The sequence below is a fragment of the Netta rufina genome (genome assembly GCF_964035555.1).
Source record: "Netta rufina genome assembly, chromosome: 2".
NCBI classification, from domain to species: Eukaryota; Metazoa; Chordata; class Aves; order Anseriformes; family Anatidae; genus Netta; species Netta rufina.
In genome coordinates, this window is record NC_140124.1 from 95,363,943 (window position 1) to 95,387,493 (window position 23,551).

The 23,551-nt window shown below is 38.9% G+C and overlaps 1 protein-coding gene across 1 annotated transcript; it reads left to right on the forward strand.

Annotated features, from left to right (window-relative positions):
* Positions 1-12: 12 nt before the first annotated feature.
* Positions 13-23,313, forward strand: EXOC3 (exocyst complex component 3). The gene is made up of 13 exons (XM_084281885.1): positions 13-70; positions 2,409-2,593; positions 6,497-6,716; positions 8,132-8,813; positions 12,599-12,716; positions 13,764-13,889; positions 15,257-15,357; positions 16,190-16,300; positions 17,018-17,168; positions 18,390-18,512; positions 20,920-21,081; positions 21,934-22,061; positions 22,511-23,313. Exons 2-13 carry the CDS (start codon positions 2,450-2,452, stop codon positions 22,680-22,682), a joined length of 2,238 nt encoding a protein of 745 aa, XP_084138011.1. The 5' UTR covers positions 13-70; positions 2,409-2,449; the 3' UTR covers positions 22,683-23,313.
* Positions 23,314-23,551: the final 238 nt, after the last annotated feature.

The window sequence follows — 23,551 nt, forward strand, 5'->3', positions numbered from 1 at the left end:
CGCTGCGCGCCTGTCAGCGCGGCCCCAGGGGCGGGGGCGGGCTGCGGAGGGGGGCGCCTGGCGGAGGACGGTAACGGCTGCGGGGGGACGGTTGGGGCGGGCTGAGGGGAGCTGAGGGGTGTTTGGGGTCTGTTTGGGGTCTGTGCGTGAGGGGTGCTTGGGGAGTGCTTGGAGGGTCCTTGGGGGGTGTTTAGGGGGCATTTGGGGTCTGTAGGGTGCTTGGGGTGTGTGTTTAGGGGGGGCTCTGAGGAGTGTTTGGGGGGTTTTGGGGTGGGCTTGGGGGGTTTAGGGGTGTGTGGAGGGTGCTTGGGGTCTGTGCACAGGGGGTGCTTGGAGGGGTGTTTGGGGTGTGCTTGGGTATTTGGGGGAGTGTGTTTTGGGGGGTGTGCTTGGGGTCTGTGCGTGGGGGGTGCTTAGGGAGGGTGTTTGGGGGTGTTTGGGTGCTCTGAGGAATGGTTGGGGGTGTTTGGGGTGGGTTTGGGGGGATTTAGGGGGTGTTTGGAGGTTGCTTGAGGTCTGTGCCTAGGGGGTGCTTGGGGGTGTTTAGGGGTTGATTGAGGGGTGCTTGGAGGAGTGCTTGGGGGGTATTTAGGGGGAGAAGGTTGGGGCAGTGTGTGGGGGGGGCTTGGTGTGTCCTTCTGGGGTGTTTTTGGGGGTCTGCTTGGGGTTTGTGCATGGGGGATGCTTGAGGGGGTGTTTAGGGTGGTGAATTTGGGGGTTTGTGCATGGGGGACTTGGGGGATGCTTGGGGCCTGTGCATAGGGGGTGCTTGGGGGAAGGGGTGTTTAGGGATTGCTCAGGTGCTTGGAGGAATGTTTGGGGGCATTAGGGGGGTGTTTGGAGGTTGTTTGAGGTCTGGGCATGGGGGGTGCTTGGAGGGGTGTTTACGAGTTGATTATGAGGTTCTTGGATAAGTATGTAGAGTGTGCTTGGGGTGTATATATGGGGGGCTTGGGGTGTGCCTGCTGCTGAAGCCTGTCCGAGACAGCGCTGGGCTTTCTTTTGCTTGCTCACTGCAGTGTTTCGCTGTGAAAGCATGCCTGGTTTGGGGTAACCGCCCCTGTGCAAAGCTGGCGTGGTTCCTCGAAATCTGCCCTTCCTGTGGGCACGGTTGGTGGCTGGGCAGCAGCCTGTCCGCCTCAGCAAGTTACTACAAAATCTTGTGGGAGGTTTTGGGGTGCTGTAATTTTCTGTATGAGGTTTGCTTGGTGTGCCTGGGCAGTGGCTGCGTGTGTTAAACCTGTTATAACTCTGTTCAGTGTATCCAGAGCTGTTAATAATGTAATTCACTATGAAGCTGTCTCCTGCAGTGTCATTTTCTGTAGTAACTTTTTTTAGTAAAGTTTAAAAAAAAAAATGTAGCAACATCTTTTAGAATAACTATCTTTTTAATTATTGATAAAGTCATGATAGCATGGAAATTAAAGGAATTAATAATCCATTAAAGGAATAATGTGGACGTGAAAGAATAATCTCTGTGGTCACAACTCCAGAACCTGGAAGTGTTCTGTTTGATTCCAAGACTCCAGACGTAACATCTTCCTTCCCATTTGGAAGGAGTTGGGAATTCCAGACACATTCCTTGGAGTTCTGTGGATGCCGTGTTCTTGCATCTTTGCTGATTTGGCATCCTTTTTGCCTTGCATTAGCATCTTGAGTTAAAAGGTCTGGTTTAATAGCCAGCAAATTTCACCTTTTCAGCTTAAAAGCTGATGGTGATTTGCATGCATGTCTTGACTTCACTAGAAATTCTACTGCAGGCATATGTGAAATACTCAAGTAATTTTTCCCTGTACCTCAGATGGACAGGTACTGTGAGAAGAACTGAAAATAGTAGAAAACAGAGTAGCGGGGGGAAAATCTTCCATCAGAAGTCTAAATGAAAATGTTTCATAATCAAGTCGTCAGGTTTAGAGCCTCCACAGCTAGATTTCTCTCCTCAGTTGGTACCGACTCTGAGCTATTGCAGGGGGACTATAGTTTTCTAAGCTCCCCCAGAACTAGAACTCAGTGTAGTTAGGATTTTTGCTTGGACCTGTCACAAGGTTGCTTTATGCACGTCTTGTTCCCCTTTTAATAGGCACACCTACTCTAGGTTAGATAGGATCTCTTTTATAAATGGAAATTTGCTGGTTTGTTTTTTTTTCTCTTTTTCAATACATGCCTACATAGAGCAAGGTACATGCAAAAACACTAAACAGAACACTTCAGGTAGTGAAACAGAGTTAAGTGACTTCAAATGTGATCCTTGTGTAATTCCAAATATTACTGTTTATGATGCTTTCTAATCACGCTTCTGTCAAGTTGCACTATTTTTATAGCTGAAGTTTTTTCTCTGGTTAAGTTTGAAATGATGCAGAGCCATCCAATGAAAGCGTACGTTCTAAAAATGCTACTTCTCTTTCCAGTGCTGTTAAATTATGAAGGCATTTTGAGGTCCTAATCAGCAATGGAGGAAACGGATAGGGAAGCAGTTGCGACAGCTGTTCAGAGGGTAGCAGGAATGCTTCAGCGTCCTGATCAGCTGGACAAAGTGGAGCAGTATCGCAGGAGGGAAGCTCGTAAGAAGGCTTCAGTAGAAGCTCGGCTCAAGGTATGAAGTTTGATAAATCTCAGGGTCCGCCGTGCAGAAAGTGTTCCTCTTTTTTTTTTCCCTTTACATTTTCATCCAGATAGTTTTAAATCATGGACTTCATTTTTTACTCTGTGTGCAAAACGAAACAAAATCTTTGCGTCCTAAAACTGCTTGCATTAGCAAGCATTTCAAATGTTCTTATGTCCTATAACTTGTACGGGTTGTCCACCTCCAAGTCACCTTCTGCTGTAGCCTGTCAGCCAATAAACCTTTGTTGTAATGATTGAATGTTGAACTTGTAATAAAACCTGAAGATTGCTTCTGAAACAAGATCAGTGCTGAAAATATGTTTAGTCTCTGACTCTTATTTGGGTTTATGGCAGATAGCTAAATCTTGTAGATAGTGTGTGGTGATGTGAATGAAGGAGAAAAGGCAGAGTCCTTTCTGAAGGTCAGGGGGGAAAAATCAGAACTTCTTGAATGTTTCTGCCTACAGCGCAGTCCTGAAAATAGCCTGTGTTCCTTCTTGGCATAATAACAATAACTACATTTGCAGTAAAGAAAGAACAAACATGAAGTTCAATATAAGCAGTTAAATTCAGGGTGCCAGCAGACTTTCTAGATGAAAAACAGCTTAAAAAATAATTCTAATTTATTCACCTAAGGATTAAAAAATTAAAAAAAAACTCTTTGAAAGGAGCATGAGAGGCATTGAAGGCTTTCAGACTCTTCAAGCAAAGAGTGTATTCCAGTGAACGAGGGAGGGGGCAGGTAGACATCTTAAGACTTTGGTTTAAGTGAAAGTTTCTTGGTTCATTGCATGTTAATGGGTCATCTTGTTGCAGGGTCCAGTTCCACAAGAGACTTCACTTCACACATGTACATGTGAGCACATGTGTGCTCAGCGGTCATTTTTGACCACTGTATTCAGTGACTGGAGTAGAGCCAAAGAAAAGGTGCTTTGGGAATATTTTTATTTTTTACCAGATCAAACTGGCTGGTATAGGTTGCATCTAGTGTTATATTTCAACGTTAGTTAGTGTATCTTAAAACTACTTTGTATCCCTCTTTGTGCAAGTCTACAGGTTGTAGAAGAGAAACTGTTGTCTTTCACAAGAAAAAAACAGCAAATTACAAGTGAATTTTTATTTGGTTTTATTATAGAAATATTCCTGATGACTTGGATTTTTCAGATTTAAGGCAGGAGGCATATAGTGGAGTCCATTAATAGTGGATCAATGGTTCAGTTACTTTGGTCTATTTATAACACATAAGCACAGTCATCCCAGTAGATGACTGAATATAACTTTGAGTTCTGTAAATGCCTCAATCCACTTTTGTAGTCAGAAAGTTTCCTTGTAACTTTCCTTATATTGATTTAACTTCAGTCATCTACAGATGGTCAAAAATGCCCATTCCAAGTCTATGGAGGAAGCACTTCTCAAACAGGTGATGGCTGTGATGCAATAGATAGTAAAACAGTTTTTCCCCACCAGAATTACTGTAATGGATGGAAATAAGGGGAGGGTGCAAAAAAGTACTCTCATTCTGCATTAAATTTTGTGTATGTGTACTGTGGAAGATGAAGAGACACGGTCATCAGGATCTGGAGTGTCTGGAGGAATTGCTGGCTTTTCAGGTTGAATCACTGTCGAAAAATCTAAGCTGCTTCATTTATGTGAATGAACATCTGGTACATCTTTTAGTGTGAACGTGGTGGTTCCTTCTGACTAGATACACTTTCACCTTTGTTTTCTTCTTGATCATGAATAGCAATGACCAAGTTGTACGACTAATCTGCTTTGTGTGTGAGGCTGATGTTGGTTAGTGAAGCAGTATTTGAAATCTTGATAGCAGAACTCTGACATGAGGGATGGTTGAGGACCAGCTAGCACTGAGGGCTGGTCCTTCTTTGCAGTCCAAATGTAAGCAAAGAGCTGCCTGGCCTCTATTTCAGACCGTGAGAGGTTAGGAGTGTTGACAGACAACTTTGTTTTCACACTTGTTCAGTAAATGGGAGAGCTTAAGTTTTGGGAAGGTTAAGTATTTCTCACCCTGAAGAAATAGTGGATATGTGTGCTAGGAGAGTTCTCAAGTCATGAGTTTTCCCAAGTATAAACGTGCTTTTTGGTTCCTAGCTGCTGTGCAATTATGAATTTGAACCACAGACCTCCAAGGAGACCAGGCAGCCAGGGCACCAGTTCTGTAAAAAAGTGCTCAGTCCAATAGAAGGTGAATGTGCATTCTAGGAGGTAAAGTCTATATCCCTCACTCCCCATCATCCCCAACTGATTATTAAGAGACAAACGGGACACCTGGGTGGATGTCTGTTGTTAGAGATTACTTTGGCTGCTAGAGTTAGTGTCCAAGATCAGTGATGATTTCTGTTTAACATAATCAACTTTCTGCAAAAGTTAAATAGTTAAGAATTTGAACACTTGGAAGATTTGCCTCAGAATAAATTGAAAAGTTGAGTCAGAAGTACTGAATGTTTAATGGTCATGTATTTTTTAAGATATGGACGGCCTCAGGAGATTGTGTCGTTGTCCCTTGTCTGAATACCAAATTGTATTTCAGTAACCTAATTATCTCAGTTACAGTAGGGGAAATAATTGTTAATGCAGCAGTTCTCTAGACAGATAAAATAAAGATGCCTCACGACGTCTAAATTGTTCTAAGTTTGACAGAAAATACATTTTTATCAGTAAAATCTGCATGTTATTTTGAAATTGTGGCTTAAGAATCACTGCATTTTTCTGGTTCTTTCTGAGTACATTTAAAACACAATAAATGTTGCTCATAGTTACCAGGATTTCCTCTTTGGCTTCTACTATCAGACAAAAAATCCCATGACTGCTCAGGCTTTTTGACCTTAGAAGTATGGCAAAAAAAATCTCCAGAGCTTAGCTAAACTGCCCCTGCCTTGCTTCTTTTACAAAGTTTCTTCAGGTTCTTGAGATCAGTAACTGAGCGTTCACTAACGTCTGCCTTTTGGCTTGTCTTTGAAGTCTGTTATTTCCAGTTTCATTTTCTATTTGCCTAATCTCATTTTAGTTGCATGTTTTTGAAAATAAGTTGTGATCTGATTTCTTTTGCACAGATATGCTTTATAATGCACCTTCTGTAACATGGCAGCACTGCGATATGACATTCCGGACTAACAGCCCGTTTGAAGAGTCATTGTTTCAGGTGCTACCTGTCACAAGAGATACCTGTGACAAAAAGCTCACTTTATGCCATAGTAATCAAGCAGTTGGCTTGTCAGTCTGTTTGTTTTACATAGACAAAGCTTAATTCAGCTTGGTAGGGATTTGGGGGTTTTTGTTTGTTTTGGCTGAATTATTTCTAATTTTTCTGTGGTTCTGTCACCACAGGCAGGAAGGGTTTTTTGGACACTTTTTTAGTGAAGAATAATTTTTTTAGAACCTTTTCAGTTGTAGGTCAGAAATCATAATTGCTTTAATAAAATGCTTTGTGAATCTGTGTGTGCAAAACATCCTGGGGAAAACTCTGCATCAGCTTTCTTCTGATATCCCCCTTTGAAATGAACTCATAAGGGAAACACAAAGAAATCTCATTTTCCCTTACCATGTTTCTGATTTAAGATAGGTCATCATCTTTGTAAGTCTGTCTTCCTAAATTCATAAGCTCCTGTAGCAGTTTTGTAGGTAAAGCAGTTGTATCTAGCTCCTTCAAAAAAAATTTTTTTTTTTAAAAAGCATGTGTTCAATCTTTCATACAAACATTACATGTTTCTAGTAAGCTGTAATGTTACCTTTTAAGTTTGTTTTTTTTTTTTCCTCCAGGAAATGTTAGGTACTGATATCTAGGTAAAAATTTTGAGAAATGTTGAAAATACAGAACCTATAATATGTAATAATTAATGTAAGAGTTCTTTTTTGTCTTTTGTTTACATTTAAGGCAGCAATCCAGTCGCAGTTAGATGGAGTCCGAACAGGTTTAAGTCAACTGCACAATGCACTGAATGACGTGAAGGACATTCAGCAGTCTTTGATAGATGTCAATAAAGACTGGAGACAGAGCATCAACACCATCGAAAACCTCAAGGATGTTAAGGATGCTGTAGTGCAACATAGCCAACTGGCAGCTGCTGTAGAGAATCTCAAAAACATCTTTTCAGGTAATCTAATGTTCTTTATATAATCTATCACATGATGAAAGCATTTCAAAGTGGTACTAAGAGCTGTAGGGTCAGCAAATAATGTGGGAAACTTTAAACCTCATTGGGAATGAAGAATTAAGGGAGCATCACCTAGATATGTTCAGAAAAGTTACTTTTAACCATTTAATATATCAAGTCTAAATTGCTCTGTAAGAACTTCCAGTCTGGCCTCTCGTCATCAAACAGAAGTCACAAAGAAGATTCTTGCTAACAATCAGTAGCAGAAATAACATCTTTACTGTAAAAGACTGAACTATGTAAGCAGCATGTACAGAAAGAAAATTCAGAAAGATGTGAAATGTTGCCAGTGTGCTGGGTACCCACAGCAAGACTTTTAAGTAAAAATAGTCCCAAATGATTTTAGGAAGTGAATAATTTTGCAAGCAACTGCAGAATGTCAAACAGCAAGATCTTCAGCCAGAAGATTCCCTAGCAGTCTTGCTTACATGACATTTAAAAACCTCAGGGATTCTCCAGTAATGTTACAAGCCTGCGTATGAGCCACCTGAAGTTCAGGTTCAGCTGTGTACAGACCTTACTTCAGAATCAGGCAGTACAGTCACAGAAGCCGTATCATATGTAAAGAAACTCTATGTGGAAAGCACATTCCTGGCAACACTGCACAACTAGCAGAGTTCACAAAATTGAATAATTTTAACATGACATAATGGATACTATAAAGATAAATAAAAAAGTGGGATTAGCTCTTTTGTTCGATGCAGGTGCACGTTCTTCCATCATGAATTGGGGTGAATTCCTTGCCAGAGCTTTTCTGCTTGCAAGTTATTTTAAGAATTTTACCACTGTAATGGGGGGAGGGGTGTAAATAAATTATACCCCTTTCATTTTATAGAAAAGACTTATTTTTTTCTAACCCTTTTCCCCTGATAGCAATTTTTCAAAATACATCTGTAAAGAACTGTTGTTTCCCTCTTGTACCAGGGTGGTTTGTTTGATCTCTGTACGAAGCTCATCTAACTGCTACACTACTATGTAACTGAAAATAAGAGTTCTGTTTCTACTTACATGTAACATCTAGCAAAGAACAAGGTTTTGTATGCTCCAGTATTAATTTTTGAAGGCAGTATTGTTTTATTTTACACTGGTGAGTGTAACTGAGACAACAAGCCTTTTCTTCTCTGGTATCCTGAGAGGCTTTGAGTGTGAATTGTTTCCCTCGAGATTGTTACACAGTATAGTTGGTGATAACTTTGCCCTGAGTAAAACAGATTTTATTATAAATTATTTTTCACCATAATTAATGATTGCTTGTAACTGTTTTAGTGAACCTTTTTTTTTGATTATCAATTTTTTAGCACTAACCAGTTATACTCTTGTTGTTATACTTTTTTTATCTTCTTCTTTTGCTTCAGTTCCAGAGATAGTGAGGGAGACCCAAGATCTGATTGAGCGAGGGGAACTTCTGCAAGCGCATCGGAAACTGATGGATTTGGAGTGCTCTCGTGATAACCTGATGTACGAGCAGTATCGCATGGACAGCAAAAACACGCATGACATGAACCTCATCCACACGTACTTTGGGGATATGCAGAAACTTTCCGAGGAGTTGGCCAAGCAGCTTTGGATGGTGGTTCAGAGGTCTCTCGTCACTGTCCGTCGAGATCCAACCTTGCTGGTTTCTGTTGTTAGGATAATTGAAAGGGAGGAGAAAATTGACAGGCGTATGCTAGACCGGAAAAAACAAACTGGGTTTATACCTCCTGGCAGACCAAAGAAGTGGAAAGAAAAAATGTTCAACATTTTGGAAAGAACTGTGAGCACGCGAATTGAAGGCACGCAGGCAGATACTAGAGAATCTGACAAAATGTGGCTCGTGCGCCATCTGGAAATCATACGTAAATACGTCCTTGATGACCTGCTAGTGGCTAAAACCCTACTGGATCAATGTTTTCCCCCACATTATGACATTTTCAAAAGATTGCTAAACATGTACCATCAGGCTTTGTCTACCCGCATGCAAGAGCTTGCTGCAGAGGATCTGGAGGCAAATGAGATTGTTAGCCTTCTGACTTGGGTTTTAAATACTTACAAAAGGTAAGGTCCCATTTATCTTAACCCATTAACAGAAGTAGAGAGTAAGAATACAAAATACAGGCTGCATCCTAATAATTGTATGTATATTAATGGAATAAAAAATGAAGAAGGGAAGAAGATAAAAACCATTTAGGGGAAAAAAAAAAAAAAAAGAGAAATAATAGTAAGTAAATTGATATGTTGATATTTATTGATGCCTTTTGCTTTCTGGAAATTGCTCCTTCAAACTTTATTTGGATTTTCTAATACGTGGTCTTGAGTTCCTTCGTTAGCTCGAGGTTTTAATGCAATTACAGACCTACTTGAAGCTAGTGACAGCCTAAAAAAGTGTGTGCACCAATTTGTTGAGGTACTGGGAAGAACAGAGGAGACTAGGAGCTCATGAAGGTGAAGCAAAGCATTTGTTGCTGGCCACAGCCCCAGTGAAGTGGTGTGGTTATTAACTTTCTATTGTTCTCCTTTGCAGAGGTTGGGACTGTTTAAGTGTTGCTTCATGACTGTTAAATGGAAAGAATGTAGTAACTTCCTCTGGGTTTTACCTCGGAACCATGAGCCAGTTTGTTTACTTGAAAGAGTTTCTGCCAGTAGGTTGTCTCTGGCGATACTGTTCCACTCTTGTTTTGAGTGGTGTGATTTGTTGGGGTAACTTAAGCACTCGGTTCCTTTTATCCTTTTCCAGGTAGAAAGAGCTCAAATGGCAACTGTTTAATTTTTGCTGACACAAAGTTACTAGGCAACTAGGGCAACTGATTTATTTGGGGAAAAAGTAATGCTAGCTTTTCTGTGCTTCTTAACTGTAATCCTGCCCTTAATAGTTGGTGTTGACCCAGAGGCTGCAGCGTGTGTGTTTTTGCTGTCTTCAGTTGTTCCATCTCCCTATTTCAACAGATGGAACAAGATAAAGGAGCTAAGTCCATTGGCCTTTGGTCAGAGGAATAACTCAACAATGAATGAAAAATCAGAAATATAGGACTTTGTCTGCCTATGGGGGCATGGTCTGAGCAGAAATCCTGCTCCCAGGTTCTTCATTTATGGCCTGGGCTAACTGGTTTTGGTCTTAAAGTTACCCTTCTGCCCTTTCCCCAGAAAGTAGAGCAAATAACTTAGAATTGTCTAACCCATTAGTAAAAACTCTTACTCCACGTATTCCTGAGTAGGAAGGTCAAAGATGTGGTTATTTACCAAACAAATCAAAAAGGGAACATTCCTGCAAAAGCAAGTGATGTGGCTCATAGCTCCTGATGGCAGAATCTGGGAAAGGAAGTGAAATAGAGGAGTAGGTATGGTACAAGGTATCTGAGGATGCCTTCTTACCTAACATGTGTGATGGAAATTAGAGCAGGTGCCTCAGGAAAAAATCAAGGGTTTGAGTTTTGCTCTTTTCTAATAGAAAAGCCCAAGAGGAGAGGGCGGCACAGTAATTGTGTTCCTTTAGAGTACAAGGGATTATTATCAAGATGGTAACAATTAGCTCTCTTGTATGTCTGTAGTGGGTGGTGGAATCAGCTCAGGCCTGTAAGTGGGAAAGCTGAAGTACTCAAGCAGGACAGTTGCAGAGCTTACCACGTCTCAGTTACTGGACATCTCTTAACAGTGCATTAAACAATTCTCTCTAAGGATATGATTATAATAAACTGTGTAGGAGAATGGCCCATATGACTTCATGAAAACTTTGTAACTCCTGTTTAACCTTCTTTCTCCCTGCATGACAAATAGAAAATCCCTGTTCCATTCCTTGTCATCTTCTGTGGGACATTGTATGGGGGGAGAATAGTTTTGTTCTTCCAAATCTTTCTCTATTTTTGGTAGATGTAGTTGAACACTAAAGGGGACATACAAACCTGTATGTTACAACCGCATCTCAAAACCAGCTGAGAAGATACTGCCCAATAAAGAGAAGCATTCAGGGTTTCTTCCATGTAATGAATTCACAAGAAAACTATTCATAAACTTCTGTTTACAATTTTTGTAAGGCAGGGATTTAAAATAATCATGTTCTACTTTACCAGAGCATGTCTCAGAAGCTGTTTTTAGAACCATATTCTGTTCATAGAGAAATAGGTGATCCTCCACGTGGAATAATAACCACTAATATTTGAGTGGGATGCAGTTTTATTGTGTTAGATGCGTTTGTCTCATGTTTAAGTCAGTGAAAGCCTTGGAAAAATACTCCAGTTACTAAATCTACACAGGGCTGGCATCAGGACTCTATTCTGTGTTTTGGGAAAAATCTAAGTTGTGTAAGATCCTGATGCCTGTATTCATAACGTGTTTGTTATTAGATGCTAATCAAGCTCACTCTTCCTGTGGCCTTGTGAAGTAGGGATGATGATAGCACAATGAGGTTGGAAAGACTTTCTCAGATTGCATAATGCCATAACCAGCTTCTCACTTTTCCCCCAAATGACCCAGGAGCAGGTTCCGCTATTAGTTGTGGTCCCTCTGTGAAGAGCAGCAGAACAGAGTTGAGGTTTCTGAGCAGCTTGAGCCTCTTTAATGCCTTCAGTCTCTCTTCCAACAGCATCAGGGTGATACTAAAAATATAAAGTGTGCAGTTGCACGAGCTTCTATGGTTTCAAAGGCAAGGGTATTTTTTTGTTTTGTTTTTAGTGGTTAGCTGTAGTAGGATTTTAGGGCTTCAATGTTCTTCACGATGTGGAAGCACCGCTGTGCTGACTCACTGCATATCCCCAGAGAACAATTTGAATTTGCCAACGAAACACTTCAGAGGGGAAAAAACTTTTTTTTTTTTTTTAATCACTGTTCTTTATAGTTGCTACTACAAATGTAAACTTTCTGGCTTCCTTCTGAAAAGCACACCAGAAGTGGAATGTGAGAAAGCATTACTACTGAATAGATTTACACCAGTTGTTGATAGAACTCTGACTGTGGTTTTGCTTTGTTTTTTGTTTTTTTTTGAGCTCGAAAGATTGAGGGTTCTTGCTATTTTATGCTTTGGCGTAACTTTGATTTTAGTTATGCAAGCAACTCATTATACAATCTTATAATGTCCAGATGAAAACTATCACTGTGTGTTATTTTTATATAATCCTTGTTGAAATATTCCTGAGGGTTGCTCCAGTCTCTCTCTAATCCTATAAAATCAAGAATTCTCCTTTGCAAGTACAGCTAATAGTTCTGTTACAATACTGTGCCAATGATGTGCACTTTTTATTTACTGTGTAAGGTTTCCTCCTCTTATGTTAGGTATATCCTCTACTGATGCAAGAAGCATTGGTAGATTTTATTTGAATTCATTTTAGTTTTGATACGGATGTAAGTAGCACAACAGAAAGCCTTTTGAGAAACTTCGCTCAGTTTTTCATACTTCAAACTGATCTTTCCCATTCCAAAATAGAGAATGTATAAGTTGTCTGTCATCACCTCTGAAAATTCAGATATTCAGTATTATGAACCCGCAGATTGAACAAGCTGGCTTTTACTCAGTCTGAAGCAATCACTTCTACATAAAAGTAAGTTAAACATACATGAAAGGGTTAAGTATTTAAAATTTCTGTAATGCTTTTTTTACTTCATATATGCTGGGCAAAAGCTTTTTTTTTTATATCCTATTTTTTTTCTTTTATGTAGTTTTATTTACATTCCTTGTAAATATACTTACTGGCATTATTAAGAAATGTATAGATATTGGAAAATTGTCCCTTACAGTGATCATACCAAAAAAGCTGTATAGTTTTTAATTTCATCTCACTTTTTTTTTTTTTTTTTTTTTTTTTACTGATCTGCAATGTTGTGGTGTTCTTGTGTTTTGTTTTTAATCTCAGTACAGAGATGATGGGAAATTCAGAACTATCTCCTGAAGTGGACGTAAATTCTCTGAATCTTTTGATTTCACAAGATGTGGTAGATCAGCTTCTCAGCAAGTACATGTCAACACTTACTGTAAGTAATAATAATTCAAAGGTACCTTCATATGGATGGACAGCTGTGCAAGTGCCTCTGTGCTTAATGAGCTCTTCTTGCATTAGAGAAAACTAGTGTGGCAAATGTGAACTTGGTATCGTTCCTTTTATAAATCTTCATGTGCGATGTACTGGTTTGTTTGTAATGATGTTTTGTTATGATTTTTATGGATGTAGATCATGACATTTCAAAGTATAATTGTGCTTCACAGATCATATTAGCCATATTTAACATGTTAATGTTAGGTTAGAGGTTGGACTCGATGATCTTGAGGTCTCTTCCAGCCTAGACAATTCTGTGATTCTGTGATATTTTATTAGAAAGAAAGAAATTCAAGTGTTTATACATAGACGTGAATTCACAGTGCTAGAAGTTAAGCTATTACTAGATGTAGAATGCTGCTTGGTCCCTGTAGTAGCTATGCCAACATTTGACAGTGATGTGATCTTTCCAACATGGTCAAGATTTTCATGGAGTGTGTTTGCCAGCCTTTTTCCTTTCATGCCTGTCAACAGCACAAGCATAGTTGCCTTCTGTGGATGCCATTTAAAGTGCATCTTAAACATCCAGGCTCAGCATCTTGCTCAGGACAGGTGACGCTGCACGTTGCTTGACAAACAAGTCACTGGAAATTGGTCAGCTACATGGCAAAGGGATTGGTACGTGACTGTCAGGCTTTTAGATGTATATTTCTTTAATGATTTAGTGCTGATTGCCTCTGAGACTGGATGTTGGGGTAGGTGGAACTTTGGACTGGCTTGTATTCTTGTATTGTTCAATGGAATCCCTCCTAAGCCTCCGAGCTCTGCCAAGAGGAGGGAGGTTTGCAGCTACTCGAATGTGTTAGCTACTAAAGCACTTGTAGCAACAGCAAACATGTGGACTTGATACCCATCACATCTTGTTACTTGCTACCGTGCTGTTCTGTCGCTATGGCTGCTGTTCCAAATACTGAAATGTTTTGTCTTTATTGTTGTGTGAGATTAAAGAATCTTTGCTCTTTCTTGGTTGCTTTGTTTAATGTAGTCTAACATCATCGGCTGGCTACGGAAAGCACTGGAGACAGACAAAAAAGACTGGGTAAAAGAAACTGAACCAGAAGCAGATCAAGATGGGTACTATCAGACTACGCTCCCAGCTATTGTTTTTCAGGTATAAGAGAACGTGGTTATTCTAGGAAAAAAAACTGCAGAAGTAGAACATGGATTTGGGGTGGAGGCAGGGAGCAGAAAGCCAAACTGTTTGGAATGCCATTGTTTTTAAGCCTATTGAAGTGCAGTTTTTTTTCCTGTAGAGTTGTTAGGTGGAGGGCTTTTTCTTTTGAAGTGTTTGTCTTTTTCATTTAAATACTTAGAGGCGTAGTTCTTTTTATTAGTCTAAATTAGGAACCTATTTTGCCCAGCCTATTTAGCTGATACTTGTATTTGGTTAACTGTTTCTATTTAGCTCCCTTCGTGCAAATTTGTAATAGAAATCTACCGTATGAAATATTTTTAAGTTATTGGAATATCACTTGTTAATATGGCATTGAGGCGGTTAAGCATGTGTTTGTTCCTATAAATTATTAGTTGTACAAACACCTTAATACTGAAAAGATAAGTTCTGTTAAAGATTAAAAATGCTGCTGTTTAAACACTACTTCAGTTAACATTAATGCCTGTCCAAATTGTTGATGGTCTTCAAAACAGAAAAGTTAACATTAGATCTAAAGACCTTAAAAACTCACACAAAACAGAACTGCACCACTCTGGTGGGAATGTTTTTAAACTGATCATTATCAACCAAAAAAAATCAGTTGTTTATGCTAGTTTCCTGGTTTCTGTTTACAAATATGACATTAGTCACCTTCAGTGAAATAAAGATGAGCTCTTGCATTTGTTTCCCAAGAAATATACTTCCTGGTTCTAGACCTGGATTTTTGCCACGTTCTTTCACATTTATATTAGCACCAATGTTGACATCAGGTAATCTTTTTCAGAAAGTGAGTGATGTCAAAGAAAACTTGTGGCTGATCAGCTGTGATGTTACATACCAAGGTCAAGGGTGCAATGTTGAGATTTATGTAATTGTGAATCTTCCAAATGTATCTCAAAGCCAGGCTGGATGGGGCATTGAGCAACCTGGTCTTGTAGGATGTGTATATAGGGGAAAGTAATGGAGCTGTAGTTACAAGGTTATTTATTACTAGCTGCAGAAGCTGACCCAAGAACTCAGATCCAGTAAAAACCAAATTCCTACTGAACTAGAAATATCAAGCACATCCTTTTTTTCTTTTCCGAATAAAGAACACCTCTGTTTTCAGTATCAGAACAAAGCTGTAGCATACGCTAATGTTTGTCAAGATTTTATTAATTACACTGATGGAGAGAGATTGTTTTAGTCAGCAGCAGTAATTGCCTGGGCTTGGTGTTTTTTTTTCTATTATTTAAAAAAGCATATGTAGAGTTGGTGATAGTGACTGTTTTTATTTACCACTGAGATAGACCTGTGTTGACAACTAAACTTTTTTTTTTATGTAGATGTTTGAGCAGAATCTTCAGGTAGCCGCACAAATAAGCGAAGATTTGAAAACAAAGGTACTCCTTCTATGTCTTCAACAAATGAATTCATTTCTAACCAGGTAAAATTGTTTTTAAAATATAATCGCTTTATTCTGCTTCTTTGCTCTTTGCTTTTCCTGTGGATGTTTCTTAATTTCTTTCTCTTGACATGCCAGCCAAGCTTTTCTTTTTTTTGCTTTCTTTTTCTTTTAGTTTTGCATTCTTCCTTCTTTCCTCAAAGAACTTATTTTGTGCTGGTGACTGAAACTTTCAGTTCTTCTTTGCAAATGGCTCTCATTTTTGGAGTCACTTCCTCTTCTTATATTTCAAATTGGTAATCGTTTCTTGTAAGGAAGAGAGAGAAAGTCCCTCCTTGGTTGTATTCCACCCAGAACAGGGACAACAAACATCATGTGAGCAAGAAGCCATTTGTTATAGAATCACAGACTGGTTTGGGTTGGAAGGGACCTTAAAGGTCCACCCAGCTCCAACCTCCAGCCATGGGCAGGGACACCTCCCACCAGACCAGGCTGCCCAAAGCCTCTTCCAGCCTGGCCTTGAGTGTGACCATGCCGCCAATTCATTACCCACTGAGTGGTCCATCTGTCAAATCTCACCAATTTAGAGATGAGGATATCCTGAAGGACAGTGTCAAATGCTTTGCACAAGTCCATGTAGATGATGTCAGTTGCTCTTCCCCTCCTCCCCTACCCACCAAAGCTGTAACCCCGTCATAGAAGGCCACAAGATTTGTCAGGCCTGATCCGCCCTTAGTGAAGGTATGTTGGCTGTCACCAATCACCCCTTTATAAAATACTTCTGAATACCCGTCAGGCCCTTACGGTCCTACAATGTGTACTTAATTGTTAAAGATTTCTGTGTGGTTTATGACATTCCTTGTGTATGTTGCAGGTACAAAGATGAAGCACAGTTATATAAAGAAGAACATCTTAAAAATCGTCAGTACCCACAATGCTATGTTCAATACATGATTGCAGTCATCAACAACTGTCAAACTTTTAAGTAAGTCTGCATTTTCTTGCTGGATTGTGGAAAAATAAATATAGTACTACATGTCCCCAGGACTTTCTCTTATTTTGTATACAAAAAGGGTTTCAGTTAAGATAGTTCAGCTGACTAAACAAAAACAATAGGTTTAAATATGTTTTAGGAAGCGCAGGTGGTGTTGCATGGTTTTGTTGGCAAGGTAAACTGTTATCCCTCACCTATGAAAATCCACTTAGCTCTCAGAATTTCAGAAATTTGCTTCAATTTGTCTGGGACCTGCCATCTTATCTTACAGTTATGCTCTTACAGTTCACCTTCAAGCAGTGTGGTCAAGGTGGACTTAAATGGAGGAGACTAAGGGTATAGTTTGCTTTATTCAGAATATTAGAAAAGGAGAAGGAAATCCTCATTGCTCATGTTTCAAAACAAGAGAAATCTTTAATAGGTTTCAGATTGTAGCAATCCAAACTCACATTCATCTTTCTCTGCTGCCGTTCTGAAGTCTACCATCAGCAGTAGGGCTTTTTCACCAACATACGACAAGTTTAGTGTGATCACTGGAAAATCATACCGAAGCTGGTTAAGGTTTCCAAAGCAAGCAGCAAACATTACTGTCCCTTGCAAAAACAAGACTAATGTGTCTATTTCTGTGCATGTACTCAGAAAATTTAGTAGCAATGCAATTGTGCATCTTCTTCAGTGGATGATGAAAGGCCTTGTTATTTGTCACAGAGAATCTATTATCAGTCTGAAAAGGAAATACTTGAAAGTTGAACTGGAGGACACGTTGTCAAGCAGTCATGCAAGCATGGATGCGATTTTAGACATCATTGCCAAAGAAGGATGCTCTAGCCTGCTAGATGAAGTCTTCATGGATTTAGAGGTTGGAACTTTTTTCCTCAAAAATAAATCAACAACAAAACAAACAAAAAAAAAAAGCAGCAAAAACAACAAAGAGTGTTACTTTATAGGGAAAATAATTCAGGAATGAACTAGCTTTGAAGCCTCTTGATTGCTAAACATATTTTATGTGGTTGGTGTGCTAGCAGAATGCCAAGGAACTTTGGTAATTCTTCATTTTTTGGCTTGAGTATAGAAGACTGAAAGGAGTTTTAGTTAAATTTCATAAGATGATTTCAGACAGGTGTTTAGTAATAGTGAATATTTTTTTAGTAGGTTTTACTTAGAGTAATACTTGCATAGCCATGTTCTAATAACTATTTGAGAAACTTCTGATAAATTATCTTTGTATGAGTTTAATAAGGAAAAGAATTAAGATTGTTTAATTTACTGTAAAGGTTGGTGATTTCTGACTGATACATTTTCCTGATTAGGAATTCTACCTTCTTATACAGAATAAGGGAAAAAAAAAGGTGGGGGTGGAAGTTAAAAAGAAGAAATTGGGAGTATGGGGAGGAACCTTTATTTCATTTTTAACTATGTAAATTGATTATGAGGAGACACTCTATTCCAATGACCATTCTTTGAAATTATTTAACCTCAGTCTTCATGTCACTATTAGCATTTATACAGTGCTTTAAAACAAAGATTTTTCCACTGGGGATAACAAAGCAAGTATGTAGATGCTGAGAATACTGGAGTTACATTTGTGCGGTTCTGGGAAAGGCTTAAGGTGTGTAGGCCACCAGGTTTGGTATAAACACAAGAAGTTTGTGACACTATCAGGGAGGAACAACTGACTTGCCAGTAGTAGTTCAAGAGAACAAGCACAAAATTTCACTATTGCAGCAATTTAAGGGTGCCTCATTGAAAATCAGAATTGTCAGCTCTTAAGCCAATTTTGTTCTTGCATCTTATTTTATTCAGCATAGAAGTTTAAATAGAAAACATCCTAAAGGATTTTGGAAAACTCATATGAAACATGCTGAGGTTAGCTCACTTGCTTTGAGGTAGCACACTCTATGGCAGCCATCATTCTGACAACCTTATCACATCATTTTTCTGCTGTTTATTCCTGCTGAAGGAATAATAATTCAAAGATACATAACACTTAAAATTGTCTGCTACGTTTTTTAAAATTGCATGGATGTGATTAAAAATGTCAAGAATCTGTTCTCATCAATTACAATTGTTATTTTCTCAGACCCATCTCAATGAGCTGATGACAAAGAAGTGGTTGATGGGGTCTAATGCTGTGGGGACTATTTGTGTCACTGTAGAGGATTATTTCAATGACTTTGCAAAAATAAAAAAGCCTTATAAAAAGGTAGGTGCAAAATATTCCATGGTACTTTGCTAGTATACTCTGAACGCCCTGTTGGTTTTTAATTTATGAACACTGTATGGAATATAGAACTGGAACACAAATTGGAATTATGAATTGATTCATCACTGGGAAAAAAAAAATGTTCATTATCGTATTACAGAAGTCTGAATCTAGCATTCGTCATCTATTTCATTCAGTCATGTAAAATTTTCAGAGAGAGATCAGAGTTACAGGATTTATACCAGAAAACTCATTGGCATATTACTAGATAGTATTCTTACCAGCGTGTATTTTTCGAGCTCATGTCAGATGTCTGTAGACAGAAAAAATTAACTGTTCAGAAACTAGCACTGCTGGCCTGTAATTATTTTTTATAACTGCACAGTCTGTAATTTCTAGTTTTAATATGTGCAATAAGGCAGAGCTAAATTGGCAACATAAATTTTAACAAATGTATAACATGTTTAAAATGCTGTTACTGCAGCATAATGTCCTGGATTAGTTGTTTTTTTTTTGGTTTTTTTTTTTAACTTTTTTTTCCTGTGGTTTGTCAAGGGATCTGTGGATTTTTCTACTATCCTTTAGTCTTTTAGTGATATTCTACTTAGTTATCTCCATTATTAAGTAAACTTGTGTACAGTTAATATAGCATGTCTTAAATGATTCCCAAAGATTTAGGAAATATTTGAAGTCAGCAAGATCAGGATTTATATTAAGTCTTTGAAGAAACTCTTAGGAGTGCTTTTAAGATAGTCTCAACATGGATCCATGGAGCAGTTTGTTTTCCTGGACCGTTTTGTTGCTGTGAGGTAATAGTGCTTGACATGGGTTTCTTCAGTCATTAATACCAATCTCAGAGATCACGTGTTTCATCATGTAGCACTTATTGCCACCTTATGAGAAGATAATGACAAATGTCTTTTAGCATTTATCACACCTGTTCTTCCATTGTATCTCAGCACAAAAAAGTTTCCCACACAAGACACCATATATTCTAGCACTGGATGGGGTATGCTTGTGTTCCCCCAGCATTGGGTAGCCTTTTCTTCTGGTTTTAAAATATTATTGGTTAATCATGTTCTGAAGGTACAATTTTTAAAGGCCATACAAACAGAGCACCTGAGGAGAGTATAGCCCAGTGGGTAACATGGCCTTTTGTAACAGGGAAGATCGGGATTTTATGTTCATTCTGCTTTGTTCTTCTCATCAGGTGAGAAGAGAATGTCCTATCACACTTCTTGAGGGTTCTTTTTTTGGTGTGTGTTGTAGTAGAGCTGTTCCTCACTTTTTCAGTGGAATAGCAGTCTCCTACAGTATGTTCTGTGGTGTTAATTTTCCTCTGTATAATTGGCATAAATTCCTCAAATACAAGACAATTCCGCCCTGTACAAGCAGTAAACTCGAGTAAGGTACACATTTATGGTATTTTCGCATGGTTTCGAGCGTAGGACTTGAAATCACTTTTTCTATGTCCTAGGTGAGGCCGTGGCTTCCAATACAAAGTAGTCTGTTGTTGCTTTTTGTTTTTTCCTCTCTGAAACTTTTCTCCAAAATGTTGACTACAACTGAAAGCAGATGTTTATTGAATCTAAAGCGCGTTATATGCTACTAAAAATAAGGTTTAAAAGTTTGTGACTACCTGCTACTGGGCTTCTTAATCATAAGTAACTTTTCCCACTATGATCACTTTTAAAAAAAAAAAAAAAAAAAAGTGGGATTTAAGCACTCAAATTACAGTTAATGAGAAGCCAATGGTGTTTTGGCTTTTTTTTTTTTTTTTTGGTTTAGTTCCAAACCTCGGCATCAGCCTTACACCAGTACCAGATGCTTCTCTTAGTCACCAGTATAGCTATTTGCTATAAAAAGACATGTTGAGAACGGCAAAGCAATTAAAGGAAGATCTGAGAAAGTGATTGGTATGGCCTGCGGATTCTGAGTCCACCTTCTCCTGACTTCCTACCAAACTTGACCCCAGAGCACAAGTAGTGTAGGTCAGATACACTGTGCTTTATGCAGGGTATTGGACTTGTCTGGCAAAAGCCTCTGTAGTGGCGGTTCATTCCTTATCAGAAAGCTATGCTGTAAGGCCAAGCACAGATCTGTTTTATGACTGGTCATCCAGTCATTTCACATTTGTTCCTCTATCTTTAGATATGCCCACGCTCCTCTAAAATAATTCAGATACTTTGGTTTTATTTTTTTTCTTTCTGTTAATTGGCACATCCTTTTCAATAAAAGAAGTACAGATTTTCACTTGTTAGCATCATGAAAATCTAAAGACATTCGAAGTGTATATAGTATTAGCAAAAACTGTATACCGGTGATAAAGTACAAATACGTAAAAAAAAAAAAAAAAAAGGCATGTTTGCAGTTATCACTTGCATAAACCACCACCTTTTTCTTTCAGACAATGACTGTTGAGGCCCATCGAAGAGTGGTTGTGGAATACATCAGAGCAATCATGTTAAAACGTATATCTTTCAAGAATGCCGAAGAGAGAAAGGAGGGTGCAGAAAAAATGATCAAAGAAGCAGAACAGTTCAGATTTCTGTTTAAGAAGCTTGCAGCTGTAAGTATGTGCTTTGAGTAATGCTGTTAACCTGATGATTTAAAGCACAGGCATTTAGTGCTTGGGGAAAACAGCTAAAGTTAGATCTCCATGTGTCTAACATGGGTGACTAGTGAATACCAAGAGTGCCAGCTGAGGGCGTGGACGGAGTTTCTGAACAAACACAGGACTGCTGCTAAAGTTCCCGAGCACCGGTTTCGGCTTCGGTGTATTTAAACAGCTCTTTGCAGCTGCAATATCTGAATGGCCTCGCAGAGGCGGGTATCCCGAGTTCTGAGTAAGTGAAAGAGCGAAGCAGTTGTCTGGTAAGAAAATAGAATTGAGCCTTGTTTTTCCTGTCTGGAGGAAAGGCAGATACTACATCAAGCAGATAATTATTAATTACCTAAGCAGCATGCAGTGTGCTTTGTTTAGAATCAGCAAGACAAGTATGTTGACCCCATCTAAAGGGCAGGAGAAATAGAAAAAGGAAAAAAGGGGATTGAGAAACAACTTAAAAGATATGCCTAAAATTAATATTGAATCTTAACTGCAGAAGGAGTGGGAATCTGGAGGGAAACCCCTTAGGGCCAACAGATGATAAAAATGTAGGAAGAGTGCAGAGAAGGATAAAGCCTAAAAAAACCTATTTTTTTTTAACTGATATTTTGGGGGTAGGTCTCTGGACAAGGAAGAACAGTGACATAGAAGAGGCTAAATGTGATGATTTGTAAATATTTTGATTTCTTAATGCCTGAAAATTCAGCTCTTTAGATAAATGAACATCATTGACAGACAAAATAATAATGATTGTTTATAGCTATTGGGGGGTTGCTTTTGTTACTTTGTTGTTTGTTGCTTTTCATCTTGTAGGGATCTGGAGAGGACACTGAAGGACTTTGTGATATAATTGAAGCTATTGCAGAGGTTATCAAACTAACTGATCCTTCACTGCTCTATTTGGAAGTTTCAACTTTAGTCAGTAAATACCCAGATATCAGGTAATTCTCTTTTGCCTTCAAAATCAAAAATAGATGGATAATATCATAGTTTTTGTAGCCTTGGAATAAGTCAAAAACAATGTATAATATGTGTTATTCATATTTTAGAATATAGCCAATTTTAAAAATCAATGCTAATAGAGAACATACATGTCTTGGGCTAGGGGTTATGTGTATTTAAGTACTCATTCAGACAGCAAAGGAATAGTGAGAATACTTCCATTCTGTGTTTTGTGAGGATAAAATGCATCTTAGAGCCCTAAGAGCAGCCAAAATATTGCTTTATTAAGCTGGAAAAGCCAAAAAGCCAGTTGTTGGTGACTAAAGATCTGATCAAGTATTAGAAGTCTTCACTGAAACTGCTTGACAGGATTGTGAACTGTGATATTTGTGACAAAATCTTACTTCTGCAAAAACTAATGCCAGCTTTTATCTTTTTTCTTTGTCAGGGATGACCATATTGCAGCCTTGCTGACAGTGAGGGGAGATGCCAGCCGAGACATGAAGCAGACTATCATTGAGACTTTGGATCAAGGTCCAAGCCAACCCAATCCGAACTATGTGCCAATTTTTAAAGAAATTACAGTTCCTACTCTCACTGTGCCAAAACTTCTGAAGTAATTGACAACTCTGTTTAGGTGTCGTTGCAGGTCTTGGATCAACGGGTGTGAAATATTTGAGGGCAAATTTGGTAGTGCTTTTTCGAGTACAGTTCAATCCACGCTGATACTTGCTGGGGATCTTTCTTTCTAAAGACTTGGATGTGGGAAGGTCTTCTCTCAGAAATCTGATTATAAAGGTTATAGAATGCAGTTTCTATTGACCAGAGGGATCTTCACTGACTCATTTGTTTCAGCTGTTTTTGTTGTCAGCAAGTACACTTTTCTTGTGGAGTATGTTTGCAATGCCATATAAAGATACTGCCTTCGTGCTGGAGAGCCCAACACACCTTGCTTACAGCACCTAAGCTCACTCTTGGAACTATCTTTATATGGCACTGCATTGGGTGTATATTAACTTCCTCAATTTCCTTTCACGTTATACTTTGTGTATGTACTTACTTTGGTGTAAAATAGTTTATTGCAGAAAGCTTAATTATGGAATCAGCTCCCTGACAAAAGGACTGAAGAGTTTGCTTATAGGGTGAATAAATAAATAGCTACAGGCCACTTGAGGTACAAAAACTTTTTGTCGTGGATTCACTAAAAATAGCACATAAAATTTCAATATTTCAATAAAATGTTGAACCGTTGCTCTGTGTTCGTTATGGCTGCGCAGAGTCAGGGTGCATCTAAAGGGTTTGGGGTTTGTTTTGAGGGGTGAATAAAGGTGGCAGTGGCTGTTTTTTTTGGCATGAGGACTTGCTGGGCTTTGTCCCCCCAGCACGGCGGGGTTATCGCGTCCCGTTATCTCCCAGCGTTTGCTGCCCGGGCTCTGAAAGGGGCCGGGCCCCCCGTGAGGGGCGGGCGATGGCGGCCGCGGCCCCCTCA

Coding starts and splice junctions, on each gene's coding strand:
- EXOC3 (XM_084281885.1), top strand. CDS start 2,450: ATGGAGGAAACGGATAGGGAAGCAGTTGCGACAGCTGTTCAGAGGGTA. Junction 12,717..13,763: donor AGTACATGTCAACACTTACT/GTAAGTAATAAT, acceptor TGTTTAATGTAG/TCTAACATCATCGGCTGGCT. Junction 21,082..21,933: donor TGTTTAAGAAGCTTGCAGCT/GTAAGTATGTGC, acceptor TTCATCTTGTAG/GGATCTGGAGAGGACACTGA.